This window comes from Argiope bruennichi, chromosome X1 (assembly GCF_947563725.1).
Source record: "Argiope bruennichi chromosome X1, qqArgBrue1.1, whole genome shotgun sequence".
NCBI lineage: Eukaryota > Metazoa > Arthropoda > Arachnida > Araneae > Araneidae > Argiope > Argiope bruennichi.
The window spans coordinates 35,372,535-35,387,227 of record NC_079162.1 but is presented as its reverse complement, the minus strand read 5'-3'; the positions used below and the strand labels follow the sequence as shown (position 1 = coordinate 35,387,227).

Below are 14,693 nucleotides of genomic sequence, written 5' to 3'. Positions count from 1 at the left end.
TTAGTTCATTTTTAAAAAATAGTCTTTACGATATTAAGAAACTATTTATCAAAATAAAAACTTTCTAAAATATAACGACAAATAACATTCCCCTTCTGCTGAAAGGGATAAGTTGATCTGATTGTTGCTTAGAATAAGATCAATACCACTACGAAAATATTTTGTACATTGTATCCGTCTCGTAACACCAGTTTTAGTTTCGTTATCGTGGAATACCCATATAATCTTCTTACTTTTATATAAACTATCTTGATTTTTAATTTTGCTCTCAGGGAATCATCGGTATGCTCACTCAGAAACCTATTTTTAAATGCTGCGAATTTGTTGCTTTTTATTGAAGATTTTTAATACATGGTTGACCGAATAAGGAGCATAGCGCGATCTTAGTTAACATCCATAAGTGCTTCTCAAGAAAGCCGCTAGGTCAAGACAAATTGTTATTGTCAAGATCAGGGCCAAGCAGTACAAACCTTAGTTCAAAGGAGACTCATGTTACATAAAGAAAAGAAAACATATGGTAGTCATCATCTGTTCTCAATTGAGAAAGAATACTTTGCTAAACAGATGGTTAGTTTCGTTTTTTTTTTTTTTTTCAGCTTTTTTCTTCCTTTTGTAGCAGACAGTTAACCTTTTTTTTAAGGATTCGTCTGATATCCATGATCGCTAGAGATATTCATTCTAAGCTCATGGGGGGAATAAACGATATTCTCCATAATAAGGGAGAATATAGCGTGCGTGCGTGCGTGCGTGCGTGCGCACGACTGGGTGTGTTGGCGTTCTGCAGAATAGATTGTTACATCTAGAGCTGATTACTTTGGCACAGATGCACTTCAAAGCGTTTTTTTAATTTTAATTAGTTTCTTAATTTTAAAAAATTAAGCAAAATTTTGAATTCTTTCCCACGTAGTAGCTGAAAATATTACAGCTCAAAAATAAATTTCACATCATCTTAAAATTCAAAAAAAAAAATAATATCTTTTCAATTATACCCATTTAATTGCTGTAAAGTTTTTGTCTATTTTTAACTACTTTTAAAAATATTTTTAAGCTTATTTTACAACAATTAATTTCGCTGTGGTAATAAACACAAATCATTTTCATTGTTGCTACAAATATTTCATCCTGGATTTTTCTTCCATGATTGAAGATATGAAGATAGGTTTATTTTTCCATGATGAACAGATTTCTATTCAAAGTATGCTTTTAATAAACTTATTAAAATTTGTTAATTATACTTGCAATTAAGATTGAAAATGATGAAACGTTTTTGAAATGCATCCATTTTTAAATAATTTTAGCAAGGAAATTGATGTATTAGTTGAAGTCTCATTACTTCGTTTCATGTTAAAGTTCAAATTTTAGGTGAGATGATAAAAAAATTAATGAGATTAGGGTGCAAAATTTAACAAAAATCTACAAGTTTGGTCTAAAGTCCTTATGACAAATTTTATCCGTCTAACTCAAAACGTTCTGAGTTATTGTGCTCACAGACAGACAGACATAATTCCAAAAATGCGTTTTTCCGATTGAGGGATGTCGGAAACGTGACGATTCGCCAAAATCTGAAGTTCGAATTTTTTACAATACTTTCTCTATAATTTTGTGACCAAAAGCTAATAAAAGTTGAAAAGGAAAGATAATAAAGATGAAGACAACTTTTAAAATATTAAGTCAATCGACTAGTTAAGTTTTAAAAAAAATTTATTTCCATTTCTAATTTTAATTTTTCGCGTTCAAAGTTTGAATAATATCATGCAGATTGATACAACAAATATTTATTACATCCATAGTGATTGTTGAATTGTTATTAAATTACTACAGGAATTACAACAAAAATGCAGTTGTACTGTTCTTATTTTAAAATGAAATGAATAGGTTTGTTTAAACTTAGGAATCCAACTCAGTCGTAACTTTTAAAGAAGCTAATTTAGATAATAGCGATAATCTACAATAAGATGAGAAAATCAATAAAAAAATTCTTATATAAAAATTCGGAAAATAATTAGAATAATATGAATAAAATAAAATTCATTGTTGTTGTTGTTGTTTTTATTATGAGTTGAAAATTTTTTCACATTCTTTTGTGTCTTCATTTATTACACTTCATTTTTACTTCATTTATTACATTTTATTACACTTTGACACAATTCACTTAGTGTGAATGAAAGTTATTAGATTTTAATCATAATATAGTTTATAAATTAGAGTTCATATCTATTTTAGAGTAATTATTTACCTGAGGCAAGAAACACTTTAAAAAAACATAATTACTGAGGAAAAAACTGCTTATAAATATTTTTAAACAGCATTGTTTCCGCAAAAGAAAAACGTTGTTATGAAAGTTAATTTTACAGTCTGCATAAAGATAGGACCTGCAATCCATCAGTCATTTTCTCAATGAATAGAAAAATTTCAGTCATTGAATAATTTTGGGACATTTCCTGAATTTATTATAATATTTTATGAAACAAAGTAAAAAATTTCAGTTGGTTATCTACCAAAATTAATACACATTGTTAACATATGTTAACAAAGTTTCTTATATTTCCTTTGTTTCTGTATATTTTTATAAACTTTACTTAGAAGCTCGAGAATGTAATTAATAATCATTGCATTAATTGAAATATGAGTTTTTCGCTCTAATTACTAAATATTAAAACTCTACAGTATTAACAAGAAAAGGTTTTAAAAAGAGACCTAAACCGAGAAAAGACATTATTTAAAATAACTATTAAAGGAAGACATTTTTCAAATGTAAATACTATTTTCGTTTGCTTTTGATAAGGATTCGATTGTCTAAACTCTTATCAAACAACAACTGAATGTCATACTTCTATCGTTTGAGATTCGGATAAAGTTCAAAATCTTCATATTGCAACTATTTTTTATGCTGTGGCAATAATTCGATTGACTACGAATAAGAAAGGGTAGAGAGAGATTTTAAATACGTCACACATCTCCAATAAGTCAATAAGAAAAGAAAGGCGGATCTCCTATTGAGGAAAAAAAAAGTGCATCATTGACAACCAGACAATGCCAAAGGAAGTACACCTTGCTTTAAGTCAATATTTTCTAATCACGCATTTCATATCGCAAACAATTTTGATAAATTTACAATCAATATTTCATATCGGACATGTAAGAATTAAAAATCAAACACTCAAAATAAAAACAGAAACATGATATTTTACTATAATTCTTTGTTTTGAAAGAAAATCCTTAATTGTATGCGAAGTATGGCGTCTTAATCTCATTTTATCACGTGGAGCATTTCAAGTTATCAGTTATGATCAGAAAAATCCAGATATTGTATTGCTTTTCATTTTCCGAGCTTTAAACTCTTCAGCAAAAATAAATACAGACATAATAACTGTAAGCAAGAAAATAGCAAAGCGCGCAATATGTATCCTCTTCTGTGTATTTGTCTTTTTTTAGGTTTTCAACACGTTCGTTCATTTACATTGGAAAGTAATTTGAGCAGTAACGTAACAAGTTTTGATTATGAGCCTGCTGTAAATCAAGAGCAAGAATATCAACATGCAAGTATAGGTAAAAATATTCTTATATATTTTAATTTGAATTATTAATCTTCAAATTTATTCTTGATATTTTGTTTATCACAAGAGTTTGTGCTATTTCATCACTAGCGCTTATATTATAATACGAGCTTGTTTCATTTTTAGTATGTTAAAAGTGATGGTATCAGTCATTTCAATGCGTATAAAATTTTATCGATTAAATGAAAATTAATTATAGCAAATCATCTGAAATTATAATTAAAACAAAGTAAGTGATTATGATTAATTAAGCAAATTATTCTTCGTTTATTTTTAAAGACTGAAGATAATTCGACATAATACATGACCACGAAATTTTTATCATATGATTATTAAAATCATCAGGTGTTCTTCATAGTGGAATATACGATAAATATTTTTAAATAATAAAACAAAACGCTATGGATACATATATTGTATCAGCCTTGTAGAAATCTTTTAACAATAAGTAATGGGCAAATGTAACGACTTCCTGCAAGACAAAACTGTTACCATTTCCACTTTTATCATATTAGCTTATTTAAATAGATCTAAAACTTTATACTCTGAATCTTATCTTGAAAGATATTAAAATTTTTATGAATAAAAAATTTATATTTTGTGTGTAATTTACCGCCAAAACAATAAATTGACAAAACATGGAATTCATCATGACTACTTTTGACTTTCAAAAATGCATGTGAATATATTCATTATTATTATATATGGCACAGATTTTATGTTAATTGGATGTAACAAAGCAATTAACAAGCATGGAATCTACGGCATCATTAGGACTGTGGATAATTTCAAAAAAAAAAAAAACTTACTTCAAAACAAAAAAAAATGAAAATGAGAGATTTGTTGAATGAATATGTTGGCACACTGCAAAAAAAGGCCTGCATAGTGAAAATTTTGATAAAGCGACAAATCAGGAAGATCTAAAAGAATTTAGAAAGAACCTACAAAAATTAAAATTAATATCATTAATAATATTAATACTATAGGGAACTTATGCAGTAGGGATGAAATTTATGAGATAATAATAAGTCATATATTTTGCCTAGATCTGTGACAGGATTTGAATTAAATACAATTTAATTTCAACATTTTTTTTATCTATTACATATGGACATTAGTGTTTGATATCAGAGCTTTGACCTCGACGCCCTATTCCAATAAAATTCAGCCATGTGCGTAAATCCGGTCCGAGCAACTTTATTAAGTCAAGTTTCTTTCCTTAAATCGGTTGTGGAAGTTTGGAGCTCAGGTCTCATCTCTTTCGCTTGACCAAGGTTAAAAGTTACAAGATCCATCCCAAAAACAACCCTTGTATGCTTCAAAACAGGACATTAGAGTACTTAACAAATTTATATAAATATATAAACAAAAGAGCTCTTTATGTTTTGCATGTTTATTTTAATGGTATAATTGTCCCATTTTGTAAGGAACACGAGAGCTATTTTGTACATAACCTCCTAACGTTGAGCCGTGGATAAGAATAAACCTGAGAGACATATGCATTTTTATTCATATATTTCAGTGCTTTCCTATAATCGAAAGAAAATTTTAGTCTACAAATTTTATATTTTTTATACTGTTTAAACTCAATAATGCTCTAAGTTCTCATTACAGAGCAGTTCACATTTTATTTCCAAGGCTAAATAGATCGCAATTATATCCGGTTTTACTTTGTCTGACAAATTAATATGTATTCTTGAATTTCTAAACAGTTTGCAATTAGCATACACCACCCATAGCCAGATTCTGATGTAAAGATGTCGTTATTTTGAAATTTTTTTTCTTTGATTTATTTTCGAGGTAATGTAAGAAAATAGAAAATAATCTTTATTTTATTGATATATTACAATATTAAAAAACCTTTTAATGTTTTATCTATAAAAAAAATTATGATTTTCTATCGATTTTTCGATTATTTTTCTTTAAAAAATTTTAAAAATTTGATGAATTATTTGAAATTAACAATTAAATGAAATTTTATTTCACAGTTATCTTAACAACGGTGTTCTAAATATAATTTAAAAGAATTTTATTTAAATTTGGCCTTTGAATTAATTTGGATTCCATTGAGAAGTAAGCGAAACATTTGGTAATAATTCCCGAAATTTTTCTTTACTACTTATCAGAAATTATTAATTATATTGTGGTATTCAACTCCAAAGTTTGAAGTATCAGAGAATTAACTAGGAAGTAGCATTTTTTTTTCTTCAATGTTTTACAAAAATCAAAGGAAAATTTTAATCTAGAAATACATTACATTACATTATTTTAACTAATATTTGGTAAAGTGAACGAAATACCCTGAAATAATCTTTTTAAAATAGGCTGGTGAGGAAGAATCCTCAGCAATAAGAAATGTATTAATATTTGCTCTACCTTTAAAACAGATCGTATTAAAATCATACATTTAATAAGAAAACATTTATAGACAAGAAAAATTTTTAACCTTTCCTACTCTTATTTTCTAGATTGTGCTTAAGACAAAGACAATTTTTATAGGTGATATTTAAAATGGAAAAAAAACTGATTTTCACCTTCTTTGCCTATATGATATTTTAATGAAATCACCCTTCATTTACAAAGAAGTGTGGGTAACTTCTAAGATGAGCTTCAAAAAGAAATCACGTGGGAAACAAATAAATGCAGAAGGCATTCAAAGTAATAGAGAAGCTTTTCAGAGAAACACTATCTAATGAGCTTTATTACTAACCACCATTATCTTTCTCGAAAACATTTTTTTATTTCTTTGTCTTCCAACCCAACAGTTTATATTAGCTAATTACAGTCAAGAAATTTCAATCAAAACTTCGTTTGCCAAGAAAACGAGCCTTGAGCAAGCATATGAAACTCAAATATGGCGTAACCAAATAAACTAGATCTTATTTTATGTGGACCACAAAAAAAAGAAGAAATTATTTCTAAAATACAAAATTAAAAAAAACACACACACAGTGAAGTTATTGTTTTTTTCTGCCACTTGATATTCCTTCTCTGCTACCATCTTTCTTGTTTCGATGAAAATCTTGTTCACAGAGATTATTTTCAAAAATTACTCAAGTTGAATGTCAGTAATTCTAGATCTGACAAAAAACATTTTCCTTTCTCAAAAGTGAATAGTTTCTCACATCGATAACTTATCCCAAAATCGATTCGTTATTAATAATTTAGTTTAAATAGAAACTTTTAAAACTAAGTTATAAATATTTATTTAAAAAAAAATTGCTACATTTATGCTTGCTGGATCGCAAAGATATTTCTTGTGGACAGCGAGTTTAACATGCTTGTTTTAACACTATATTCATCCCTTATATACTGAACACTGCATTACTCTGGCGGCTGAGTTTCAGATCACGTGTACGTGGGCCGGCCTGATTGAAATTTGGATTTGATTATATAGTCTTAAAATGTTCGCAACAAATCCTTTTAGAAATTACAAAGCTTACCCTTTTTACTGAGAAGTAAAATCATCCTTCATCTCTAATGGACACTTTGGCCTTCATTAATATTAATAAATTTAATAATTATAGTTTTTGAATACTTGCATATATCTTCAATATATAACTTAATTTTAGACACTTTAGGCTTCTTTAAACATAGTTTTCTTTAGATTTTCAAAATGATAAACTCACTAATCTTAAAAAAATATTTAATCCTTCAACAGCGGACATTTTAAATGTGATATTTATATGCAATGACTGCAGTTAGGATCGGAAAATTTTAAAACTATGAGAATTGACATTTATATACAACGCTATAACACTAGAATATAATTCGTCACTGTAATAATAAGAGATAGACACCCCGCCCCCGCAAAAATATCAGGACGCAATAGAAAATAGAGCAACTTCCAACCACTGCTGAAGGCTTAGTAGATTTTAATTATTTTGATAGGCTACTTCGTTAAATAAAATAATAGTATTGTTTTTTCAAATAATTTTTTTTACTATTTCATTTTAATTTGCTATTATTTCATTATTGTTTCACAACTGCTTATTACCACTGAGCAATACTGCTTATGTGTGTTACTATATATTTTTGCATAATTAGGTTCAAAAACATGCATGAGAGATCTTGGATGCTTCGAAATCACAAGGGATTTTTTTCATCCAGTGTATCGACCAGTAAATTTTCTGCCGCACGACCGAACAACTATCAATACGAAGTTTTTACTCTACACAAAGGAACATCCGAAAGAATATGATGAGATTCATCCGAACGATCCCGAAGATATAAAGGATTCAGACCTAAATCCGGATCATCGAACAATATTCATAGTCCATGGATTCATTGACAGCAGATTTTATGGGAAATGGATGGAGGTATATTTTTAAAAGTTGTATTAGAAATATTCCATTTTCCAATCTCTTCCTGACACATTTTATTATAATAAAAATAAATCTGCAAAAAAACAAAGGAACAAGAAGTTAGTAAATTTATTTAACAGCTAACTGTAGCCTACACGTGGCGTAATGAGATTAGGCAAGGCATGACTGAGGAACATGAATCGAATAAAATATTTTATCTGCCTTAATCGCTGACTGCGCTCTTAGCCATTGTTATTCAAAAACTGGCTGGCCTATACTCCATTTATAAATGAATTCTTCGCTACGGTTAGATTGAATACTGGAGACTTTCCCAGTTTTTTCCCAAACAAAACTTAATATGGATCAGTTTCCTCTAAATCCTCTTAGAGAAGATAATCTATTCTCAATACTAGAGCTTAGTCTTCCGAATTTTGGTGATTTCTAAGTTCTCCAAAATAGATTTAACCAGCTCTATAACACACTTCATTGAAGTCTTTGACTCATAGATTTGACATGATAAAAAAAGGATTAGGTATCCCTTTCAATATCGAATGTGCACAACAAAAATTGGATTCTCTTTTAGAAGTTGGATATAGAGCATTCTACATAATTTCTTTTAAGTTCGTGTAACAATATATAAAATCTCATTTTAAGAATAATATACCTTGAAACAATTAAACTGGAATTAATCATATCACAAACGTAGTTAGTTTTACCCTTTCTAGGGCCATGAGAAGTATGTCTCCCACCAAATTCATCAATATTTGGATGAAGTTATGTAAGTTGGCATAAGTTCTGACAGATTTTTCAAAAAGACATAGACTTAAATACTTCAGTTCCTTATATCACGCAAAATGGTGTTTCTTGATTTGTCACTTAATTATTAATTAACTAAATTAATTAATTATTCAAACTAAATTTATCTAATAAGCTAAATTAATCACTTATCTCAAACCAGTCTCAATACAAGAGATTTTTTGTATTCAGATTGGTTTCAAATTTGGTAATTATTGGTTTGAAAATTGGTTATTATTGAGATAGCCTCTTAAAGGGTTAAATCTTCAATAATCCTTGTTAAAAGTTAATTTTTAACTAAAAACTATATATCTCCGTAATTTCATTAATTTTAGAAGTCAGAACTAAAATTAATTACTATATCATGAAAAACAGTTTCCACAAACATTTCATTCATAAATAAAAAAGTAGTCAAATAAGTTCTTCCCTTTTTGGAATTTTCTTAATTTTTTTAAGAGTATGAAGTAGAATACAATTTATAAACATTTCATTTGTTAGATTAACAACATGAATTGTTTGTTAATATAATAAATTCTTTGTTTATACTACGATAAAGATAAAGCAGATACATCATTTCTTATTGCTGCATAATAATGAAACAAGTTTTTCGTGTGATTTCAAAAAACAACTCAGTGCAATTGTCACCATTCAGGTGATTATAGAATCTGCCATCCTAAATATTAATTTTCAACCATGGATTCTTAATCTTTTTCCAGTTGTGGGGCCTTCAGTGAGGAAAAAATGTTATAGCTCCATCACCATCCTAAATAATTTTGCTACGTCTTCAAAAACGAGAAAAAGAAGCAAAAAATTGAAAATAAAAAAAAAATCTCAAATAAAAAGAAATCCCTTCTATATTACAAGAAAATTTGATTGAAGAAGTGTTTTTACAGAGTACTGTTTTTTCCCCCACCATTTTTGCTCATAAATATTGTTAAATCTTTAAGAGCAAGTACTTGTGCAAGTTTTCGTGATTGCAATATTATACAACTAGACATCACTTGGAATAACAAACCACAATTTAAGAAAGAAGTCCTGATCAAACAAGATTGGAATTAATTTAATTTTTAACCCCAAATCCTAAATTATTTCATTAAATGTGGTTTATCAATGGATGGATAGCGACAAATCATATAAACAACTTTCTTTTTTAATTGCTTAATCAAACATTAAGGTTAACATTTTTTAGATCTTATTCATGTAATAACATTACTTTTTTATGTTTTCATTTCCAAATCCAAATTAATGAAGCATGTACATATTGTAAAAATAATAAATTACAACTTGAGATAATTTCTTTGAACTTGCCTTTAAATTATTAAAAGTTATATTAGTTTTGTTTTAAAAGAAAGGCATATAAATAATGTAGATATTTAAGAATTGTGAGAAAAATTTAGGCTAATAAATAAAATTCTAATAGTATAAGGCCTTTTTTTTATTTTGAATCAAATGATAGTATAAAAATTTAAATAAGAAAAAAAAATTTTTCATTTCAAAACTTCTGTCTTAAAAATTTTACGCAGATAATATTTAATGAAAATATATTTAAAAGAATTTAATTTTTAAATGAGTTATGCATTATTTTGTAACGTAGATTCCTATGTTGTTTGTTTTTTTCTTCCCTATACCTCATTCTCTTTTCTTTAAGGCAATTTTAAAATTTGACTTTTATATTTCAATTGTTTCAACCATTGTTTCATAAGTATATAATTTTAGTCATTTAATAAATCATCCAACAAAATCATTGACTTTAGTAATTTTCTGCATCAGTGCTTTAAATGATTTCTGTAATGACAAGTATCCTTCAAACAATTAAAATTTAATGTTTCCTATCACGCAAGTTTAGTTTAGTTGTTTTTACGTCCCGTTTGGAGCATCATGCAATAAAGTTATTAGTTAACAACCCCGGAGTTATTACAGTAAACACAGAATTATTTTTAAACGTGTAATTTAGAGCACACCAAAAGGTCACAATGACTATGTGGCAGAATCTTGAACCGACTTTGTTAGATTGCAAGTTCGAAACCCGTAGCCTGCTGCATATTTATTCAGTTCTGAGTTTTGAAGGAGTGGATCAAACGTCCTCGCATTAATGGGATTAAAATCTAAGAAAGTGATGAGATCGCTCTGCTTATATGGCTGTTATGCAGCCTTTTATATGACTACGTTTTATACTACGAGAGTGGCTGGCAATATTCGAAATGTAGCTTCAAAAAAATGGTGTCAATCTAATTTAAGATTTCATCAAAAACATACGAGAAACTTACCATCATTTGAGTTCTGTTTCTGAAATTACTTAAAAATTATTGTTGTGTAATACCATAACTTAAATAAATAAATATTTTTTTGAAGTAAAATAAAATATTGAATGATACTTTTGATAACCTGAGTAATATTCAAAATAATAAAATTTCAGCAGAAATAATGACTAGTTTTGAATGTTAAACTTCTTGAACTTATTCATACCTTTAGAAATTCATATCATTAACACTTTTTAATTTTTTTGCCACGAATATACATGAATGACCTGTAGTTGGATTCTAATGATGTTGTTCTTTACAGAATAATTTATTAAACTTAAAATTATTTTTAGAAAATTTCAATAAAAACCAAACAATTTTTATATGAAGTGAACATTGTATACAAGGGAATTTCGCTTACATAATTAGACATTTCATTGAAATTAGTATCTTTAAAATATTCACATATAGAGAAAGAAATATTGATATTACATAAGTAAAAATGCATATACAACAAAATTAAATATTACAGCAGGCAAAGTTAATTCGTTTAAGAAGTTTTTCATTCCAAACCATCCCTACAGTATTGGTTCCCAGATAATTCTCTTCACTACGACCTTTCATTAAAAAAAAATAATAATAAAGATTATTTAGCTCGTGCCTACTCCTTTATAAGTATAATGCCACAAAAAAATCAACTTAACGATCACTTAACCCTCAAATTTTGTGAAAGAGGTCATTATTCGACGAATAACTATTATTTCCTTCCATGAAGACTTATAAGCATTGCATAGACTAATAACAACTTTTCCATGAATTTCCTGTCGATACCAATCTGTCTGGAGTTCACAAAAGCTTTCAAGTGGACAGAGCTGTGGTTTACAAACGGTGGTTCCATTTGCATTTCTAGTAATTATTCGACAACAGACGCAATACATATTGCAAAAACCATACAATTAGTTAGTTTAAGAAAATCGTTTTGAACAAAAGGAGAAATGAATGCCACAAGTTACATGAAATTATAATGCAGAATTTGATGTAGAATTTTATATAATAGTCTTAGTGTATGTCAGTTATAAAAATGAGAGTTTTTTTACGTCCTTTATGGTATTGATTTTATAATATTGAAAGCGGATGTCATTGAATACTGGCGAAAAACGGGAGAAAAAGGGCATTATTCATCGATCTTAATTAATATTCAATGGTATATAATTGGTTTACATTTAATTAAAATCTACTGGAAACTATAAATATTTTACTAGAGTATTTTTACAAGTATTAGCAAATAAAGTAGTTTTGTTTGAGTTTATTAAGTTTCACATTTATATTCGTCAATTGATTAAAGATAACTTACTTGGATGATAATTCTTCTTCTTGTGTACAGCCGACCACCTTGTCACCACTGAACGTAGCAGTATCGACAGGATTTGTTGTGGCCGAAACTTGGATGATACTATATACATCGGGACTCAAAGAAAAACTAATTCATAAAATTTGATCATTCCAAGTAATTTACCTTATTGGTTAATTTAATCTGTTATTAGGCTTACAAATTTAAATTAAAGTACTTATTCGTGAAATGACTGCAACTGAACTTGCAAAAAATATTTCGAACAGATATTCCAAACCAATTCGTGACAACTACTATAAAAAGACGAATTATGACTAAAGAACAGTTAGAAGTCATTATAGAAATTTAATTTTATAATATAAAAGATGTTAAAAGTAGTTTTATTGCGAAAAATATACAATAACATTCTGTAACTATAACAAACCATGCCTTGCACTTCTATAGAGCCACCTGACCACCACGCATCGCAAAAACAGGTTATGTGCTTTCTTAAAATGCTCTGTTAGGAAATGCTGCATGTTGAAAGTCTTCCAATAAAGTCTTCATTGCTGAAATGACAGCAAAATTGTCCTCCAAATATCCGAGTGAAGATCTGGGTTACTTAAACGCAGACTTCTGATCTTCATACTCGAAATGGTTCCCTGTGACAGATTACTGATCAAACTTTCAATGATTCGCAAAAAAAAGGACAAATATTCACACCTTATCATAAGATAGTAAATCACTTTTCAATCAAACGTTTTGATTTTTTATTAAGTGCATGAAATATAATTAGGTTTGCTGTTCTGAAAAATAGTTATCATACAAAATATTTTCAACGATATGCAAAAGAATTTGTTTATTCGTCGATTTACATTTCCTATAATGTAATAAACCTAATTCTGAATTTGCTAACTGTCATCTGTAAAAATAAGGGTTGATAATCTATTTGAATTTTATTGAATGTGATCTATATAACATTTCTTTAACAAAGCAATTAAATAATTGTTTATTCGTAAAGTTAGTACATAATACTTCTATTAAATCCCATAAGTCAACAGAAACGACATGAGATGATGATCATTTGAGAAAATATTCTAAGTAAAATAATTTCTAATTAGTTTTTCTATTAATAATTTATAATTTTAAGCTGTTTTTTAGGTAAAAATTTTTGTGTTAGTGAGAAATTAATTTACGAAATTTTCGTTTAGGGGCCAAGTGCATTTCAATTTTTTTTAAAGTAAAATTTTCATAATCTGAGTTTGTTTCGGCATTTTTAAATGAGGATTCTTAAAATTGTGGATTGGGACCCAAAACAGAATTTCTTAAGTGAATATTATCAATATTATAACTTTCACAGCGTCTTCTTTTAAATAATTCAATATTTTTTTTAAAAAATTGGTTAAGATATTTGTTGTGACCTCTAATATTTGATTGAAAATTGCTGAATAATTATTTTAAATGGATTTTTTTTTATTATTAGCAATTAACTCTAAGATTTTAAGTTCATCTTCCAGCTTTGAGACTGTAACAAAATTTTTAATAAAAAATTATTTTGGAATTGTCTCTTTTACCCCAAAGGAGTCGAAAGTGAAAAAGTTAAAGGAACTAGGATTTCATTTTTTACTGATAACATAAATTCACAAAAAAAAATGTCAAATAATTAAAAGTTTTCACGAAATAATTTAATCTTTTTTTAGGTAGTAAAAGATAATCTTTTACTTCATAACAATTATAATGTCATAATTGTTGACTGGAGTGGAGGCAATGGTGCTCCGTACACTCAAGCTACAGCTAATACACGGGTGGTTGGAGCTGAGATTGCTTTATTAATCCGAAAATTACAAGTAAGTTTTATTTTGCTAAAATGAATAAGCAGTTACTGATTTAATTTTATTATGAAGCTAATAGCGCATTATAATATAGCATAAATTTATAACATATAATAATTTGTAATGTAGCTAAAAAACATTGCATCTTATATGTTTCTTAATACTTTTTGTGCACTTTCTTAGTGCAATATCTATAAAATTCGAGACAGTGCTATCAAAAGAAATTCATTGTAAAAGCTTATAAAACAGATTGAATTAGCCTTAAAAAAATGTAAAGTATTTTTTAATGTTCCTCTAATACATAGAGTATTCAGTTAATGCTGTGACAAATTAAAAGTTGTTAGTACACAACAAGAATAAAATAATTTGTAGAGGAATATGGAGCTTGTAAATCATGTTAAGTAGACTGAAATAGTGTCTGCAGAGTCTGAAAGCATACTTAACTGACAAAAAGTACAATAATAACTGCAAAAAAAATTTATTTGAAAACATATTTACAATCCAGATTACGGTCTACAATACAGTGACGAAAACAAATGACGCGAACGATATAAATGAAATTATTATAGGTATGCTTTAAACTGGATGCCGTGGATAATACTTAGTTTACAACGAGGTAAAAACGATTCCCAGGC

The 14,693-nt window shown here is 27.8% G+C and overlaps 1 protein-coding gene across 1 annotated transcript in view; it reads left to right on the top strand.

The window, feature by feature from the left end:
* The first annotated feature begins 3,105 nt into the window (after positions 1 to 3,105).
* The window catches only part of LOC129958279 (pancreatic lipase-related protein 2-like), a 37,593-nt gene continuing 26,005 nt past the window's right edge, over positions 3,106 to 14,693 (top strand). The window contains exons 1-3 of the mRNA XM_056070616.1: positions 3,106 to 3,549; positions 7,605 to 7,876; positions 13,927 to 14,073. Of these exons, the coding sequence (XP_055926591.1) occupies positions 3,402 to 3,549; positions 7,605 to 7,876; positions 13,927 to 14,073 (567 nt within the window). The 5' untranslated portion in view covers positions 3,106 to 3,401. The remainder of the gene's footprint in view (positions 3,550 to 7,604; positions 7,877 to 13,926; positions 14,074 to 14,693) is intronic.